General features: G+C 30.3%; 1 protein-coding gene across 1 annotated transcript; it reads right to left on the bottom strand.

Annotated features, from left to right (window-relative positions):
* Window positions 1–121: 121 nt before the first annotated feature.
* Window positions 122–21,784, bottom strand: LOC125077647 (nose resistant to fluoxetine protein 6-like). Its single transcript, XM_047689635.1, has 12 exons — window positions 20,170–21,784; window positions 18,962–19,200; window positions 17,609–17,832; window positions 16,116–16,273; window positions 10,166–10,347; window positions 7,287–7,429; window positions 5,181–5,349; window positions 4,205–4,398; window positions 2,112–2,232; window positions 1,389–1,578; window positions 841–983; window positions 122–706 (listed from the first exon to the last, which is right to left on the bottom strand). Exons 1-12 carry the CDS (start codon window positions 21,506–21,508, stop codon window positions 161–163), a joined length of 3,648 nt encoding a protein of 1,215 aa, XP_047545591.1. The 5' UTR covers window positions 21,509–21,784; the 3' UTR covers window positions 122–160.
* Between the last annotated feature and the right edge of the window lie 228 nt (window positions 21,785–22,012).

Raw genomic sequence — 22,012 nt, forward strand, 5'->3', positions numbered from 1 at the left:
GAACAAAGATCTTAAAAAAAAAAAATAGTGAAAAGTTAAGGTCAGTGAAAGAGTACAATTTCACATCATGGAATGTAAAAAGAGTATTTTTGCTCAAATAATTTAAATTAAAATAAAAACAAATTTTAAATTATTATATTTTATTTAAATTATAAATTGATTATCTGTTGTATCGATATTCTTGACTTCCTGTTCTCTCGTTCCCATTTGCTGTCCATTCCCATTCATCTAAATCTTGATCATTAGAAAAAGTACGTCTAGTCAAAAACTGCCGTCTTCCAGCCCAAAAGTCTTCCCCTGATTCACCCTGTTCTTCTTCTATGATCTCTAAATCTTCTTCATTGATTGTTTCCCGATCTTCTTCTTCCTCGTCTTCTTCTTCTAAAATTTCTTCAAGGCCTTCATTGGAATCTCTTTGTATTTCATATTCGACTTCAACTTCAGGTATTTCTTCTAAAACTTCCCTGTGCGCTAAAAACGATCTCCTTAGTTGAGGGGTTTCTTTTACATGTTCGTCTCGCTCAATCTTTTGTTCAGTATTTTTATTATTTTGTACTGGTTCTGCATCCGAAGGTTCTTTATTGTCTTCTTTCTCGTCAGGATTAGACCCAAAAGACAGTTTTGGTAACGACTGTAGTGGGATTACTAATGTAATTGTCAAAATTATTGAACCCATCAATATTGTTAGTAGTTCTTGAAGATCAATCTGAAATAAAAAATATAATATATTTTACATAATAATATTAAAAGAAATTCATTAATTTCTGCCTATTTTAAAGTGAGATTTTGAAACTGTTTTTTGTTTACTTTTAGGTGTCGTAACAAAAAAAAAAGATTTACCAGTGATAGTAGAGAAAATTCTTTAGGAGCTCGTATAGTGGCAGTATTCGTGAGGAAAACGATGAATTGTACTAAATACAAAGCATAGGAAATTCGACTTATGAAGAGAAGAGGACGACTAGATAAAAATGTCGACAACATTTCTGAAACAAAACATTAACGTATTTAAATATATTTTAAAATAAAAGTTTCAACATTACACTATTCAATACATATATTTTGGGAATTAGTAATTTACGTTTTTCGCACGCCCTCTATTTTAAAATATGGTATAATACCTTCAACGTCACGCAAGTATCAATAATAGTTATCCCTTCAACCCAATCAAATGAACCATGTTTGCGTTATGCGTTCAGTATAAAATAGGGAACAAAAAAAAGTTTGTTATACATATAAGATACATATTTAATTACTACTATACGTTTCTAATTACGGGTAATAATATAACAGATATGACAAATACCAGCGATCACGTCATTAAAAGATAAAATTATAAAACAACAGTTTTTTTTAAAATAATTATGTTATTATTACTTTGTTTTACTTACCAGAATGACCATTATGGACACTATAGACCAACCAAGCAATGGCCAAAGCTGTAGCTAATGGAGCCAATGTTGCATATAATGACGCAAATGTCACGTCATACCGGTAGTCGAAGTAGCCTGAGTCACCACCAGCCCACAATACTAGACCCATAAGGTTGATACTGATAAACCATCCGAGGATATTGACAAACTAAAATAGAGGAAAAATATCACTATAACTTTTATTGTTAATGAAAATTCTTACTCTGATTGTGTTGGATTGCTATCCCATCAATATGAAATTTAATGGAGAGTGCACATATGTATGTCAAAGCGCACAAACTTTAACAATATTTTTCCTGCGTAGTTGGCTATTTTTCGTTAAATATGTGTGTAGCCGTGACCGACTTCGATCAGGAAAACAATCATTGTTAATACTAAATTACGCTTTTTGTACTTTCTGCCAAATCAAATTGATTATACAATTCAATCGGAATATTATATTACTGAATTGTATTATCGTAAACCATCGAATGTAATCCGTAAGATAATTTATAATAATGTTTTAGTATTAAAATCTTACTAATATTATAAATTAATAAAGGAAGCCAATTCGGTTTAACGGATCTGGATAAAATTTGGCACAGATAGACTTGAGTCTGGAATAGCACATAGGTTACTTAACCTGCAATTCGAAATTCAGTTTTCATATAAATATTATTTATAATACATTTGACAACATACCTTTGTAAGACTTGAAGGTTTTCTAAGTGCAAGTCCCAAGCTTAGTCCTATAAAGTATGGAGAGCATCGATGTAATACTGAAGTATAGCTCAATCGGCCGGTACGATATAGTTGACTAACACTGCAAAAATATTGGCTTATTACATCTAAAGTTTAGTCGCATATATATGATGTCTGGTAGGACATTGCCCTATACCACCACATGAAAACTAATCTAATACTGAACATCAATCTTTTGTATGGACGTGTTTTGATTTGAAAGTTGAGTGACCCAGACATCTTAGGTTTTTACAAAACGAATCGACGACATCGGTCCATGGTAAAATGAAACAATTAACGTCAAACAACGTTTGCTATAACATCAAAAGATCGAGCGTCGATCGATGTTACAGTGGAACGATTGATGTCGTAGAGATTTATAGTATACCATATAGGATAAATAAAATCATCAGCACCTTTTAAGAAGTACTGATGGAGATGGTAATGTTATTAGCAATGTTTTACCCATCAGTATCTGAAAATCTATCGATGCCCCTGATTAACCGACAATCGATCGATTTTTGATTAATGCATGTACCACCCTTACATACTTTGGTTGACGCCGCGTTTTCATTGCAAATTAATAATATTATCTAACAAAAATAACAAATACTAATTTAAGGAGGATACCTAATATGCCTGGAGTTCGTTCCGCTTATGCATAAAACCTATACTTGCCCGACTGGCTACATATATCATAATAAAAAAATTACCAAAATTATTTAAATATAATTTATCAAACACAAACTGAGATTTACAAATTATTTATTTCAACAGAAACATTAATCCAAGTCACAAGTTTTATATAAGCTTATTCTCATAAGGCTGTAAAAATTTAAATTAATTGGCGTATTTTTTTAACATACTCAAGTTTTTATTTATTTATATTGTTCTTGAGTTTTTTGTTAAAAATGCTACATAAATATAATTCATAGGAAAATATAAAAAAAAAAAAAACATTTTAATGCCAATCTTAAATTTCATATCTTTGTATGATTTCATAACAAATTTTAAATTATTTAAAATGTATCAATTTGTCTGTCGAGCCGAATATTGATAATTAATTATTAAAAATTATTAACGTGACTTATTATCTGATTATGAAACCTTCTGTTGTAAAACAAATTGTCTAGAAAGCACTAGATATTTTTTAGAATAAATTTGAAAAAAAAAAATTTTTACATATCCGTTGATCTTTATGTAAATCATTTACCTGTTCGTGGTATAAAGTTAAATCAGTGTTCAATCAACAACTAGCCGTAAAGTAATTAATTCAGTTAACAGCATTCCAGTCAGTACTTGTCATTAAAAGGAAACCTCAGCAAAGCTGGCTTTCGGCGTCGTATAGCTTTGCTACTATGTTCCAATCTGATTAATGCATTGGCTATTATTGGCAAGGAGAAATGCTGCTATCGTCAATATGAAACTGGGAGGCTGGTTTCAGACCTCACGCAGATAGGAAACTCCCGCGAATCCGATATAGAGTTAATCAAGTAATTATTTTTAAAACTGACCAGTCAGGGCCAAAGTAATTTGTCAAAGTAACTGCCTATTAATGTTAAGCAGCTAAGAAAGGGCCTTCTTAGAATTTAGGGAGAATGAGCTTATTCCACAACGCTAATCCGATGCGGGTTAATACATGAACATAGTATATGGTAGATTGATGGTGGTTAGTAAATTATCGGTTAAGATACACAATATTTGACTGATTATTTATTTTAAAAAAAACTTGTTTGTTATTTATTCTTTTTTTTAATTTATTCAAATTGTTAATTTTCTCACAATATATCTACGGTAATAATTTAGGTTTAAATTATCCTGTTCACAAACTATGCGAACAATTTTATTTTTTTTTTTATTCAAATTTTAAATTAATCTTATAAATAAATTAAAATAATTTGTTTTATATTTTAAGGTCTCGATCATTGTGTCGATGCCAAATACTGAAAATTGTGACGGAAATCGAGAGCTGATATGGTTTTTTGGAGCAACTTTTTTTTTTATTGTAAGCACAGGATGTCCACATACAGCTTAATTTTATTTTTATTACATACCTAATTCCTTGATATGCCAAAACCGAAAGACGATGGTCTCTGAATGTTGTGTATCTTGAATAGGCAGACAGTAGGTGGAGGATTGGCATCACGGTGGATGAAAAAGGGACTTCAGACTGGATCGCCCATACAATTATACCTCCAATAATTGTAAGCTGAAAGTCCAACGCCATGTGGTGTGTTTGTGGTGCACACTGGAAAAAATGTGCCATAATTGAATATAATTCTGATAATAATCATAATTACATATACACATCTTATATACAGAATACAAGAAGAAGAATTGATACAAATGAAACTATAGAGGTTTTCAAGTTACTCTTAATAAAATACACAGAATTGTTCTTTTGTATAAAATGATATGAATAAAATTAATAGTCTAGATTTAAAGTGGGTGAGAATCGTCAGTACTAATATACCCAACTACTTATATATATATATAATAATATTCTTTGCTTTGAATAAGCGAATAAGTTTTATATATATTTAGTTATTTTTTCAGTTAGGCATTACAAAAAAAAGTAACTCAACTCGCCCTAAGCGGTTAGACCGATTTCGATATATGTTTTTGTGTGTATTTCAATCGGTTCCTGGATAGTTTAGTTTGACTCCGGTAGGTGACGCTGCGATCGGGAGGTAAATCAAATTCATATTTCACCCGGGCGAAATCGGGACAGCTGTTATTTTTATTAGTAAAAATCTAAATATATTTAAAGTTCCTGCCAATCTACTCAAAATCATTCATAATTAATTTAAATATTCATATAAAATAATATCAATTTACTATAAATGTTATTTACGGGATTACGATTATTTCACTTTAATTTTTCTAAAAAAAAAAAATAACAAAAATTTCAACAACACTAATTTTAGTGTCATAAGAACTTTTCGTGGTTTAAAATATCCTATGTTATAAAAACGTCAAATACTTTTCACAGATTCAAAAATTTTAATGTGTTTTAATAATACACCTTACCATGTCTTCAAAGCCGTAGTGATTCTGGATATAAAACAGGTTCCACCACCATCCTTTTTGGCATAATTCCGCATTCTTCGTCACTAATGCCCCCCACATCGGTCCTGATGAAATGTCATCCCACACATACGCATAGAAGAGTACCACTGCTAAGAGCGCTGGGGTCAATCTGAAATTACATAGGAAAATATTTTATCTGTGTGTATTGTATCTTTATCTCTGTGAATTTTTCCCAAATCTTTATTATTAACTTTTACCACCGTCTCCGTGTAATTATATCACAAATTTTACGGTGGTTTGAGGAAACACTAAAGTAGGATGACCAAACAAACGAATTCTCCCGCTTTTAAAATTTATGACAATTTATTAAAAGTATTTATATTTTAACCCAACGGCAAACAAATATTAAAAAAAATAATCGCAAGAACTTAAATAAAATAATGTATTATAGGATTATCTTTTATTATTACGTTCGTATGATTTCAAAGCAAAAACGATGTAGGCGACAGTCGATAATCACACATCATAAAAGTAATACAACCTTTAAGGTTAATTTATAAATATAATTAATAAACGGTCGTCATTTGTAAGATATGTGATTTATTATTATTTTATTTGATCATTATTAAAATGCTACAATAATCGCAGTATTATAGTATTATTATATTTAGTCAATTAAAATATAAAATCAGAGTAGCGAGTATTTCGGTTCCATCGGATTATTTTTATTCAAAGATTATTAAATCATACAAAATAATACATAATTATGTTCAACAGTTAGGCTGTTATATCTCTAATTATGTTATTGTTCAATTTTAGGCATAGTAAATTATCGCCTTTGCCCATAGACACTAGAGGGACGTATAAATCACTCTATTTCGTCGATGAGCTGCTAACCGTGTGAATTGAAATCTATGATGTTAAATTCCTTGTGCCTGTAATTATAATGGCTCAAATACACTTCAATTCGCAATATAGCAATACAGATTATTAATATTTAGATGTAGAATATTTTTTGTGAGCGTGAAAACAAACCAGTTAGAATTAGAGCTTTTCTCGTTGGTTTTTATTTATATGAATAAATTATTATAATATATATATAGTATGGTGAAAACTAAAATTAAATTCACGAAGCAATAAGATATAAAAATATCGTTTTCTGGAATGATTCTTCGAAATTCATTGTAGTAAAAACATGTATAGATTTATAAAACTATAAACAAACATTTTGTTTCATGTTAATTTAACTGTGATGACAGAAATAGGAAATAGGATGATATAATATGTCCAAACTTGTTCGAAAATTAAATGCCAATAAAGCAAAACGCGGATACGCGCAATGACACCGACGTGGTATTTGGCCACAATAATGACAGTGTTATTATTTATATAAAAGGCAATGTCAAAACTGACTTAATATCAATTCAGAATCTCAATTATAATATATGGAGACTTGAAATTTGGAGCATTGACTTTATAATCTGAATATTTTACATAATCATGAGGTCATAAGTTTATAGGTTAAATAAGGAAAAAATGTTCATTCATATAAGATCCTACATTAAAAACTTAATATTAACAATATATGTATATTTTTATGACATGATACACACGCAACTGGTTTTGACACACCCCTGTATAACCATAACCAACAGGAACATTACGCACTTAACTTATATAGCTTTAAAAAATAAATCAATAGTATTACATTAAAACTGATCTTTTAGTAAATAATAATGACGTCATGATGAATTCAAAGACTCAACTTGATGTATATTTCGAACCTGTTTGTGAAACCCGTTGTTCAGTACGTGCCGTAATATTCTATCGTATTTTGACCAAATCTGCATTGAATGAAACGAGATGGAGGAGGGGTGACACCTGAATTTTTACCGAAGATAGTGGATCAAGTGCAGGCAAGCACCACATCATTTTTACGTGTCTAATGTGTATAAATAAAGCCGGAACACAACAATACTGCGTACAGTTTTCGGTGGCTGATGAGTGGGTGGTAATGACTCAGGCGGGCTTGCACAAAGCCCTACCACCAAGTAAATGACCTTGCCATTAATTTGCCTAGCATTGGGACATTTACATATTACATACCTGATATATCTCGAAAGTAACTTTGCTGCCATTGTATCATTCGTGGACTTGCGATATGAGGTCAAAGTACCGCTGAGTAATAAAAAGCAGTCAGTGAACATCCATCCAGCCCGACACCATGACAAGAACGGAGAGGACACGATCTAAAAATAATCAACTTATATAATATAACTCACCGAAATAATATATTCATAATACAACGAATGTTAATCATTTTATTAAAAAAAGTTTCGTGAATGATACCACCCACAACATTTCGAAACTTGAATTAGACAAATGAAATTACAATCGTATTAAACGATGATTCTATGAATTCTTCGGGATATCTTGTACTCTATACATTTACAATTTCTAATTTATTACATCTACATTGTATGAAATTAAATTTCATCTTAATCCGATGCCTAAACTGAACAAAGCCCCTTCAATATTTAGCTATTATGCCCCTATTAACTCCTTTGTATACACTTTAATTTCTAACTCTATTAATTCAACATTGTAACTAGATGAAATCTTTTTACAAGTACTTTATCTATTATTACAATTTTCAAATAAATTAGACCGCTTTACTGCGAACTATTCCAATTACAATGTAAATTGCTGCTAAATGAAAATGATTGAGCGCCTACTCAATTATATTAACAAAAAATTATATCCTTTAAATAGTTTAAAAATTGAGTTGGCGTTATAACAAAACCGATAAATATACATGTTATCGTAAACACTTAAATATTAACACTATACGAGTATATTCCTAAATGTTAACATACATCATATATAACATTTCTTCTCCTTCTCCAAAGCAAATAAAAACAATTAGAAGTAACAGAAATATGCAACGTGGGTACAGATCTTTTTTATTTACGTTGGACTATGAAGTAACATAATACTAAATAAACCTTCGGCGTATATTAGCAGAATACATTTTTTCAGTAAATAAATCAGCAAGGGGCGAGACGGTAAACTGGACGGACCTTTGACACTTTTCTCTGCAAATACAGGACATGGGATACAGGGCGTTAGGGGTGTCCGCGTGGATATTTATCGGTAAAGCCCAATCAAGTAATATAAACGACGTCTATCCCCTTAACCGAACGTTTGTCTGATATTTCAACAGATTTGTATCTGCCGTTGAACTGGCTGTCAGGTCGTGATACGACAGCTGCGATACATTCCAAATATTTTGTTATAATCATTTTTTACACCAAGAAATTTTTGGTATAATGAGATATAAACAAATTTTATAATACAATCAATATCGAGGCCAGCGATCTCCCGGCCTGTAGCTGTGCTAATACACTTTAGCGAACGCCCCACGCTCCTTTTCTAATAAGATAATATAAATATTTTGTTACATTTTTCTATAACTTTTAAGTACTTAGTACTCGTAAACTTGTAAAATGGTCTTCGTAATAGCACACTATCATATTATTATAGAATAGTGTTAAATAGCAGATTTATAATTTTCAACCAATCATGAATCTGAAAAAATATGCTAACCAAACTTACAATAATAATAAGGGCATAAAAATAAAACGATAAAAATAGATTTTTACAATAATGCTCTTCAATTAAAATTACTTGTCTTTTTAACGGGTGTTAGAGTTTGAGAATTAATTAACACCCATTTGTCTTCTACCTTCTACTTAACAAACCTACGTATTTTAACGAACTTTACAAATTTCAGACTTTTAGTATAGATTTTATCTTTGCGTCTATATGTAAGTATATATTAACGAATGTTCCTATTTACGTGTTATCGGTATTTGGTGTTATTAATAGAATTATATACATGTAACGTAAGTGACAAACCGAAATTCCAAAACTTATTTCTTAATCATAACCTAAAGTCAAAGCAAATAATCGAGGTGACTGAATTGGAAATATGCCAGTAGCAATAAACCACATGTGCTTATTCAGCAATCTATCACGTGCAAAATTTACGACTTTAATACATCTTAATAATCAAACACTTGCTTTACAAAAACAGCGAATTTATATATTTTTTTAAAATTAAATAATAAACAACATGATACAATCCGTCTGATATTATGAACGCGTCTGTGAATGGACGGAATTTTGGTACTGTTTCACGCAAAATCTTTGGATGTAATTTGAAATAGAGATAGTTTATATTCTGAGTTAACATAATAAATGAGCTACATAAGAGGCGGTCTAGTATATTAATATTAATAAATCAATTTAAAAAAAAAAAACTTTTTGAACATATTCATATTAAATGTTTTTTTTTAACAGCAGTATACAAAATTTATATGAAATACCAAATATAAGTAAACTCAAAACTAATCCATATATAATCATGTATATTATTGTGAGAATAAACTTTATATATAATATTTAATCAAAATTAACGTAAGAACTGTTCATTAAGTTCATGCTTGAACATTGTTAAATTTCGGTGCTATTATTATTATTGAATAAGTTGTGATAACTAATTTGTTAAAACACTATTAAAAATAACTAAATAAAATAAATATTTCAAATAGATCATATATCAGTCTTATTCAAATCAAATCAAGTTTATTCAAGTAAACTACACAACGAAGCGTTTTTGAATCGTCAATTTTAAAATACTACCTCCTTTTCGGAAAGCAGCCTCCAGCGAGAAGAAACGGCTTATTACTTGATTAAGCCCCTTTTTAGAATATAATAATAAATAAAATAGCAATTCCTCCTATCAATTAAGAAGGCGTCGCAAAAAACATCTTGAGGCAACCTACACGTTTGAATAAATCTCTGCCACGTGTATATCCAATATGTTTAGAAGCAGCGTAGTAAAATAAGCTCCATGCACAAGAGAGGAGGCTTTTTTCAAGCAATGGGAGATATATTAACATTATTTTACTGCAAAAACAAACCTCACTTAGCCTCAGCCGATTGGTATACGGCGTCAAACCAACAGGCAGAAACTTGTGGGCGAACAGTAGCGCAATCGTGGCGACAGCTCGAAGGCCATGAATGCAAGCTATCTCATCGCTACTGGCTGGGGCTACCAGTTTGCCAAGTGACTTGTAAAGCGAGAAGGAGTATAAAAGTCCACCTAAAATTAAATAAAATACAATTAGTTCTGATCGTAACTCAAATAGAACAAAACAGTATATAAACAATTATCGTTGACAATATTAGTATTTATTTCTATGATTTTTACAATCAAGTACCACATATTTTTTTCTTTTGTTTTTGATAATAGTTTGGCAGACTAGTAAATGGCCACATTTGATTACCAGCCCATAGACATTGGCACTGTAAGAAATATTAACTTTATCTCAAATCGCCAATGCACCACTAACCTGAGGAACTAAGATATTATGACCGCTGTGCATACAATTACATCATAATTCACTTTAGGATTATAATCGTGGTTGTTCGATGTAGTATTTATTACAGTTACAGGATAAAAGTTACTATTCAGCTACTATTTGATGGAATGCATAATATTCCACCAATCATCAGATCGTCTGATCTATGATGACGATTCAGCTGTGTTGGTATTTAGATGAAATATAATTTGGATATTATGTTGCATAGTCCACATGATTACGTTAGCTTACTTATCCTTCATTCTGGAATTCACCAAAATGACGTATTGACATTTGATAAAAGAATAACAGCTTTAATATATAAGTATGAGCTCTATAGATCTGTTCATTAAAGAAGGCGCTTCACTCTGTGTTAAATTATCGGCTTGCATTATAAAAATATAATATAAATTGTATATATTTTTTGCTGTCTTTATACTTAAATTCGGCATCTTATGCACACTAAATCATCTTGTAAATACAAGTGTCACTAAAACAAATACACGCCGATACTGTGAATGGACGCGTCTTCGTCGGTGAATAGATATATAGCAGTGTTAAGTAACCAATAGATTCACTATTGATCGCAATCATACGAGTATGCACATCGTGTGTGCTTGTAATTACGACAATACTTGGCTTTTACTATAAATAACCATGAGACTAAGTTTTAATTCATCACGTATAAATGCTAGAGAAACATCGTGATGAAACTTATTTATTTACCTTTGCACAACGATCAAACATCGGAAAAATGTTAAAATAATAAATATCCATAAATAAAACATTGATAAATTGTTGGTATGGTTCAGTTTGAACAGTGACAGTGGCGGAAAGTAAAAGCTTTGAACTAAGGGCTGGAGTGTTTCATGCTGGACTGTTTCATGTTCCATAACCACGTACACACTAGTCCATAACGGTCGACCAATTGCTGAGTTGACCGCGATTTGAATCGGAATAGCCTTTTAATCAATCAACAGCCATCTATCGGCTTAATTGCATTTTTTTTTTTTAATATGCTTTGGTTATTTATGGTGAACATTTATTCGTTAAAATCCGAAATTTAAGCCGTAATGAATTCCGAGTTGAACTCGAGTAAACAAATTGTAATAATTTGGTAATTTTATATTTTAGAATATTAATTATTATTTAATAACATACTATTTGCATATTTCGAACCTATAATTTTTAATATCTACTGGAATCGAATGTCAATTAGGTTAATCGATTTATGACCCAACTTAGGATTTTATTATCTGTAAGAATAAATAGTTTTGGCGCGCTTATACAAAACATTACCTTCGAAAAAAAAATTAAAATAGAACAATTTTCAAACTTTTCACAAATATAAATTATATATAATTCATAAATTGATAAAATAACGAATAAGTGTGAATTTTTAATTAATAATTAAAGTACATTGTCATTTTTACGTTATTACAACGCCAATGTCTTTGCACAGAGGTGACCGATATTTTTATTTTTGGTTATAAATGTTAGTTACATAGTTTTCTAGAACATCAATATATTTTTAAATTTTACAAAACATATTCATATTATTTTACTAATATTAGTTATTTTATATATGTGTAATTCTATAAAAATGTTATCTATATAAAACATCACAATCTTTTACAAGATAATTTTAAATTTTATAGTAAATGGTCACTACCTTTACTAAATATTGAGAGATTGGGAAATACTTTTTTTAAATTTTTCTCTTAATAAATGGAACAAGACAGGTATCGACACCAAACGATTGCTATTAAGCTGTAGAATACACTTATTTGATAAGTGGGTAGAACCGAGCCAGGACTAGCAAAAAACACACACAAAGATTAAACCGTTACTAGTAAAACTAAATAGAACTTAAATAATATATGTAAAACAACAAGAAAAAGCATACTCACAATATTTTATTTTTATTTGTACTTAAATGATAATAATAAAATAATTAATAAATTAATTGTATGATCATTAAATCCACCAGAGTGTACAAAATCAGTTGAGTGGAAAGATCTGACGAAATCAAACTGACAGATTAATTTAATAAAAATGGGTATAAAAGATGTCCCGCCTAAAATATAAAGTCGGAACATCAAATTCCTGTTTCCTATCATTTTGTAAAAAGTCTCGTTATATTGCGTTAGTTCAGTCGACATATTCGTATCTACGGAAATAAAAATATTAAGTGAACTCAAGCGTAAAACTCGATGTGACGTAAAACTGTCGTCAGTCCCAATTTACATAATAAATTATTTCGTTCGTTGATTTAGAAAAGAACTCAAGTTTCTAACTGGGGTTTTTGAGGCCTCTAAATTTATTTATGTAAATACAAATTTCGCGGGACGCTGGCGTTGTTGGAGAAAAAATACGATTTTTTTACGCACCTAATAGGATACAAAGCAACGTTTTTATTTATTTTTTACAACACACTCGTTCCCACTTTCCCTGGTTTTTATGAAACATAACCTATTTATTGCGATTGAAGTTTAATGTGAAACAAATTTGTAAATAATTTAATTATTTAAGTATAGTACAATAGAACCAGCGTATCTCTATTAGCCTTTTATAATATAAGAATACCATTGTAAGTCCGAGCGGTTGCATATTTTGTAAATAGTCAATCAAACTGTTTAATCATCATATGAAGTATGCTGCTTACAATATGATTTTATCTAGTAATACAAAAGAATCAAGTATCATTGATTAGGACACGTGTTTTTGCGATAGACGATTGTATTAACAATCCATTGCGTGGGCGGTATAGAAGGGATACATTGTGATGTGAGACTAACCGGCATTGTACCAGCGCGGTGGGTCATTTACGAGTTATTACTTTAAAAATACAATATTTGGACGAAGTTTTTTTACGCGACTAAACAGTAGGGCGAACTGAATGTGAAGTTTATTTTTTGTTTTCGTTTATATTCACGCGAAATTTTTATTCTCAAACGTTGCTAATTAATTTAATTGTGTCAGTAACTTAATACATAATAGATATTAAACTTCGTTTTTATCGGATATTTCACGACACCACTATTTATTTTTTATAGATACTTATTAATTACTTTAGTGAACTCATACTAAGTTATGCACGTAAAATTCATTTTACGAAGTATTATTATAAGTATAATACCTATCACTCTAAAAATTGCATATTAACAACAAAACAAAAATTAATGATTTTTTACCTATGGTAACCATCCAAAATCGAGTTTTATTGACCTTTACGTTCGAAAAATCATTTTAATAAATATAAAAAAAATTAAAGGATTACTTGTTATAACGGTGACTTTATGAGCATAGCTTTACCTGGACTAAAGGTTATTGTTTTTTAATTTTTACACGATTTTCTATAAATATTTATGTTGCAATAATAAACATAAAATATATACTAATCTAAGAGCATTTTATTATTAATCAGAAACACGTTTTTTATATTCAGAACGATGATTTAAGAACATATATGTTTATCTACTTTACTTCTAAATCGCAGCTGAAAATGTGATAAACGAAATTACACATTTCTTACTGTTTTGGACGTAGAAGGAATAGTGTATTTAATAGAATTGTAGGTAAAAGCTACTTTACATAACGTGGAATTATTACACTTGCAGCCAAGCAGATTCTGATCTAAAGTCAATGAAGGAGAGGGTGTCATTATGTCATTTGCTGTTAAGTAACGTAAAGACATCTTGATAATAATGCAAGAGACACTGTTCCTACATCGAGGTATTATTTCTAATTCTACGCACTTAATTGTATCTTCATAGTAACATACAGTTTATCATCATCATTACATAGTATAAAACAAAGTCGCTTACCGCTGTCTGTCACTATGTTTGCTTAGATCTTTTAAATTACACAACGGATTTTGATGCGGTTTTTTTTATTAGATAGATTGATTCAAGAAGATGGTTTATGTTTATAATACATGCACATTATAGTAGAGAAACACTGATAACTTTAGAGATTTTAGAAATGATGTCGTAAATAAACACATTTTGTGCGATTTCATTGCAAACGCTGGCTGAACGCTACGAGATAGATCAAAATAATTTACTACAATATTGTACACCTATAAAGATCTCTGGTATATGTCTATCTCTTAGGGATAACCAGCAATAAAATTTTTTTATTATTTACTTTTTACGATAACTAATGGCTTATTTTCGAAGCGATTTTAAGCAATACAGCATTCATCCTTATCCAATTAAATACCATAAATACATTGTGCATTTAATATAGATCAATATGGCCCCTTACAGCATGTAATTTAAATTAATATTTTCGAAAATATTACATATTTAAAAAGCAGAGACATAGCGATTTGTATTATGTAATGACTGAAAAACTGTGAACGTTGTAAGACATTCTCTAGTATATTTAGTATCAGCATTGCACCCGTGCGAAGACAGGGCGGGTCGCTCGTTAACAACTGATTAAAAAATTTAATAAAGAAAATCCATTAAGCCAATACACAATACACTTCGTATTGAACTTAAATATTATTATTATTTTCTAGTTCAAAAAAGAGATTCAAATTTAGTTCGTAAAAAATCGTGCCATTTATAAATAGTTCTAATATCACCGGGGTCATAAATCATTCGTATGACGGATCACGCATTGATAATATGTCGTGGAACTAATAATATCAGACAATTAGCTGACGTGACCCGACACGCTGCAACGTCAATTTGAAGACCTGTGTGTAATTCATGCTAATTAAAGTGCTGGCGACTTTGTATTGATTTGAATCACAATCGAGTTGAACTCTTATTGCTTAATGTAGGTTAAGGTGAGAGAGATACGTCGTGAGTAAATCACTTCGATACTATTAAAGTTGAAGAAAAAAAAACTATTAATACATATTTAATTGTTTTTAACTCGTAACGAAAGTTATATTTCGGTTAAATATTTGCAATTAGCAGTGTTTTTATTACGAATTTCCAATAAAAAAATCCATCGAATTATAGCAAGACTACGGATTCAGCAAATTAAAAGTGTGTGTTTCAGTATCTTCTCCGTTTGGTCGGTCGGTTTGCTGTCTCATCGGACTTTCGGTTTGTAATGACTAAGCGATAGCTTGCTTAATTCTTTATAAATTAAAGTCTCATAAAACAAAATAAAAAGAGACTTTATTAAGGCTCTTACAAGAACATTTGACATAATTATATCGAATAATGGTACCATTGGTTCCGAATATAGATTCTTACAAGAAATCGGCATTACATAGTGGATACTATTTTCCATCAATTAAATTACATAAGTATGTTAATAACATATGAATGAAAACCTTTCAAATGTCTTCGAGATATATAATGACATCTGACATTTATTAGAATCAAATACGTCATTAAGTAGAGAATCTGAGCAAAAAATTGAAATTCGATTTGCGATTTGTGGAGAATTTAACTAAGATTACCATTGGTGATTACGGTACCACTAATAAATTTGATACCGTTGATAGTGTAAGCATTTATTATTTTTGATATATTTTTATTACCTGAACTTTCCTTGTCTTTTTTTATTTCCTCCTTTTCCCCTTTCTCGCTACTATTTTCTTCTTCATCTTTTCCCTCCGTACTCTCTGGAGTATTTCTTGCAAGGTAATCTTGTAGAGTCGCCAATAGTACTAATATAATCACCATCGCGTAGAACGATCTGAAAGCAGAAAATAAATTAATTATCAATCAATTCATAGTCACTTTTGAATGATTAATAAAATTGAGAGTTATACTCTATTATTTCTGTTATAAAATTCAATTAAACAAGAATAACATGAATGTCCTGATAATTGCTTACATAAAATCTGGATCACATTATACAAATCACAGTATGGAAGTACAAAATAATATAAGTTATATAGTTACTTATAAATAATTTTAATTTTTTTTAATTTCCGAGCGTCGAGGGTTACTCGTTAACTTTTTATGACGATAAATCTATGATTTTATGTGATATCAGAATATGACTCATTACCTAATTTAATAACGTATTTTATGGGCGTGTAAAGATTCTAGCTAATTATATTTTAGTCAATAAAATATTTCTATACCATTATTATTAACGTATACTAAGTTCTCAAAAACTATATAATACGATTCAATAAAGAATACATTTACTTTATAACGAACAATTTTTTCTAACTATATTCAGCAAATATGCTTTAGGTAGTTAAATAAAATATTTATAACCCATAATAATATATTATGTGTAAGCTATTCCAATCGAAGAAGGAATAAACATAAACAAACCTTAGATCTACTTAGTTCAGGCAATTTGCTAATAACTCGGCTATATTGTGTACTACTAACAGTTGAAACTACTTCCCAGTTTTTGATTATATCATTGTTTTAATTATATTCCTCACAACTGAATAACATTTATGAGTAATCAAAATAAACCAAAAAAGGCCCTGACCTTCAAAAATCGGATCGCAACTTTAGGTGGAATAACGCCCTTATTCGTCTCTAGCAGACATTCAGTTAATATTCACATGTTACTAAATAGATATGTGTATCTAATATCAAAGTAATAAAATAATAAGCCATGTTTATCTCTATCCAAATTAAATATGAAGTAATAAAATAAGGGTAAAACCTGTTTCTCGTAAAAATGCTATTTCGTTACCCCAAATCAAACCGTCGTATCTTTATAGAGTAGGTAATTTGGTTATATTATCCTGAAGCATTAAATTCATAAGAAATTCGCGTTATTTACGGACATATGAAAGATAATTTAATGATTTTTTATAAAAAAATATTTAACGTTGGTGAAAAAAAAGTTGGTATTTTTTTGGAAAAAGTGTTGCTATAAAAATTATGGGCTAATTGTCATTTTCATATGACCATATGATAATGTCAAATTTTTCTCAATCAATGGGCTATCTCAAGCAAAAATAATAAAATCGGATTGATAGATCCTGAGATTAACGTATTCGGCAAACTCCAATATAATGACAATCTGTATCTTTACTTATTACAAAAACAAACTTACAGCGTCAATAAAGTTGGCATATTCAGCCATTCCTTCCACCAATTTGCAGCTTTTCTTATATGACAATCCGTTTCATCAACCTTCACTCGTACACTTATACCAGTTTTGTACTGGTAATGTTTGATGGCATCTCTAAGTACCACTTCGACGTCTTCTGGACCGCATGGCGATGGAACACATACTCCCCAGCTCAATGTGGAGAAACGCGGCACAAAGTGACCTGGCTAAACGAATTATAATACTGCTCAGGGTATAGAAATAATCATACGTATAAATATTTTTGTATATATAAGCGGGGTGATGACGTCGTTGGGAATGTTTCGCCAAATTTCACCCCAAGAATGAGAAATGCTATTTGAAATATAAAAATGACATTTATTAATGCCTATACTTATATAATTCCCATAATTTTTATTGTGTTAAGACAAATGATTTGAGTTCGTAAGTAAACGCATATTATGTTATTTTCAGATTAATTACTTTTGAAATCTCATCTCATCTCATCATCAAAATTAACTATATTTTACTTACTACAAATAAAAAGTTTGTCTGGTCAGTCGTTTATATTTCGTAAGTTAAAACCTTACTTTCACAAAACTTAACAAATTTACTAAAGTTATAAAATTTATCCATGTTTTAATATGAAAAACAATAAAAACAATAATTGTTCTTTGCAATCAATTCATTATTATTATCATCATAAGATAAGTATAAATAGTCTTCCATGATAGAACAATACATCCCCATGTTCGTTTAAATTCTAACACCACACACTTTATAAATTTTTTTGGGTTTTCGTTTATGTTCCTACAGACATAAACGAAAATAACTAAGACCTTACACGTGTTACAAGAAAGGTTATTTTTTCCGAACAATTTTTATTCTTTCTTTAATTCTGCGTACAGTAATAATTTATATTTAAATTTCATGTCCTTGTAAATGAAATTTAAGATGTGCAGTGTTCATAAAAGTACAAAACATTTCCATAATATTGTAAAAAGTTTGTGACACCGATTTTTAATTACTTTAAATGAACATCATAATAATTAACTTCGACTCTTATGCGACACTTTTTTAATGTTCATCTCACTGTCATTTGCCAGGCCATATTACACAGGCCTTTAAATTTTTCATTATATTTTTAGAATTTGTACGAATACATAATTTTTAGGACTTACACTTCTGCATCTTACGATTGACATAAAAATACATTTTAAGATACTTTTGGTTTGAGTTTCGTCTATATATAATAGTTTGTCAAATTTGATATCTCACTTCCCACGAGGTGAATGACTAAATTTACGGGGTATAAATTTTATACAGCATAGATTTAAAAATTGGATTAATACTCACATCATCAATTCTACTCTTGAATAAATTTCTCCCTTGTGCCAAATGTATCGGTGCTTCTAAATCAGGATGTTCAGCTTTCACGTCGACCATAGCTAAGCAATATTTCCCTTGTATCTTGACCACACTTCCCGTGTCTAATTGTACTCTAGCTCGAATCCCCAAGCACTGGTCGAAGTCACCCAACTGTATGCCATTACCTTGTAACAACCCCGAGGGAATCTTCGCTGTTGCATCAAGCACTGTAATGAAAAATTCCACTTTTGTTCAACTATGCAAACCCTTGGGGGACGGTACGTAAACAGAAATGGAATTCGTCAAGGGCACTTCTATGTCCATTGTGTATGTTTTTATGAAAATAAGTTTTTAAAGATTTTTATGATCAAATAAACTGTTATTCTACTAAATTTTGTAAATTTATTCATTTATAAGGTACGCTCCACTCTTGCATAGTAACAGCTATGCGCTAATTTTAAATATTACTATTAAAAACAAAACAGCGAACTCGAATAGCTTGTAATATATAATTTAATAAAATTAAAAAGATAAGCCCTTTAATTCATATCATACGCCACATTAAATTAAAAAAAAAAATTTGAATACCAGACTTCTTCTCTGTGGAGGAAATATTAAATTGAGTGTAACGTCACATAACGATATCTCATGTCAAATTATAATAGGAAATTAAGAAGATTGCAGAGACAAATAAACGCATATTACACACATAGCCTGCTGAAATCATATTTTCGTTTCTATGCCTTTTAGTTTCGAGACAGTGGAGTGATTAAATAATATCTCTATTCATTGAACTCATGTTATGGGCAGGTAAAAATTTATGTCAGTTTTCATAAATGTTATGTATAATGGTTTATACACTTAACAGTATAAAAAAAAACTGAAACATATAAACGTCATTGTTTCAATGTACTCGTGTTTCTCGTTTATTTAAATTATTTTTACACGATACATCTGTTACTAAATTCTAAGAACGGGCGCCAAAAAAATGTTCATAAACTAAACAGCAGCTATCGAGACATAGCGATAATAATTGCCCATAAATTTCTCCTCTACAATTACTCAATATATGTATAATTAATATCGTTTCTTTAATACTAAAGTATACATAACATTTCTTAGATAATTTTGTTCGTTTTTTTTCTTTATGATTATTATTATTATGTGATAATGAGATTCTAACATAGTGCACTTACTGTTTAATGCCCATAATTTTGTACCACGTAACTGTCTTAATAATATTTGTCCGTGGCGCCGACACTCAGGGTTATGTATACGAGAAAAATTTGGAGCAAATGTAGGAAAAAATGAATAAAAATCCTCAAATTCACTTTTAAATAAATTACGTCTAACCAAAGCATCTGATAAGTGTTGTAAACGTACATCTTTACTATCACTCTTAGTTTCACTTGTCTTTTTATCAATATCTACTTCTTCAGAATCTTTTTTCTTATCAGTTTCAGCCACAATCTTAATCTTTTCTTTCTTTTCAAAAACAACCTTTTTAGCCTTCTCTTCTATTTTATCAGGTTTTGTTGAGTCAATTTCTATATCTTCCTCTTTTAGTTTTTTAAGCAGTATTTTTTTTTCAATTTTTTTCGGTATAGTATGGTCTTTATCGGTTACGTCATCTTTCGTTGCTAAAACAACTTTGTCAGAAGGGGGCTTGACTATATTTAATTCTTTAGGTCGGATATTCGTTGTTTTTTCCGTAACTTTTGTTAATATTTGATCAGAACTTTTAATAATCTTTTTTACTTCTTCTACGTGTAACTCATCTTTTTTTTCCTGTTTCACAGGTTTTAAAATTTCATCTTTCGATTTCCGGGTGTCTGTTTGTATTATTTTTGGGGGTAAAATTTCAATCTTTGGCTTCGGATGAACTTTTGTGTCAGTTTGCTTTTCTTTTACTTTACCATCATCTTCGTCATCCTTAACGTGTTTATCAATTTTTTCTTTAACTATTATTTTAGATTTTGCTAAAGGTACATCTTTATAAATATGTGGTAATTTATCAACTTTCTTTTTAGAATCTATGGAACTGCCTTTTTTAATTTCCTTATGTTTATAGTCGTCATCGTCGTCTTCGTCATCGATATCACTATCGTCGTCATCGTCAAAGTCTAAAACTACTGAGACTTTTTTACTTCTAGTCTTAACTTTGGAATCACTTGGCAATTTAACACTTTCAATAGAACTTTTTTCTAAACCACTAATATTGTCATCATCGTCTTCAGAAATATTGTGTTTATCAAATGTAGTTTTACTTAACTTTTCCTCAATTAAATGTCGTTTATCTTGAAGAACTTTCTTAATATCTTCAAAAGAACGTTTTGCACTATCTTTTTTAAAATTGTCTAAAATTGGGTCAAGGTTAAGGTCATTCACATCACAATCCTTACATTTATGCCTTCTCAATTCTGATTTGACTTCGTGAGAACTTCCAGGTAAACGTACACGGAATGCACTTATTACCGTCACTAATAGAGGAACTGAGAATAAAATTAGAGCTAGCGTCCATCTGTGGCACACCATGGCCGACGCGTGAGACGCTCACGGCGCCATCATACGTTCGACTGAAACACACTTCAGCGATGTGCTCCGTTGCTATTTCCGTCACACTCGCAACTCTTCGGGGAACATTTACGGATCTTTCATTGATGGTAGTGAACTTTCCAAGGGTATATATTTATTATTTCTTATCAAAATTTTTAGTCACAAAATATACTTTCCCGGCCGAAGTTAAATCGAGTATACGAACGCGAGGGCACCGTTTATGGCTTACGGCCAAGATTAGTGTAAAAATAGTATTGCAGAGGCGATTGTCCGGCCCGCGAGTCGAATTCATGACGACTGGATTGATTAAATTACATTTCAGTGATTGATTGACATATAACGTAATCATAGTAAATAGACTGTAGAAACATACTCCCAGCATATAACCATATATACAACACGTATGTAAATAAAACCCTTTGCTTTGGTCTCGTAGATGTTCATAACGCGGAAGACAGTCATTGTTATATCACCACTACACTA

This window comes from Vanessa atalanta, chromosome 4, assembly GCF_905147765.1.
Source record: "Vanessa atalanta chromosome 4, ilVanAtal1.2, whole genome shotgun sequence".
Classification (NCBI taxonomy): Eukaryota; Metazoa; Arthropoda; class Insecta; order Lepidoptera; family Nymphalidae; genus Vanessa; species Vanessa atalanta.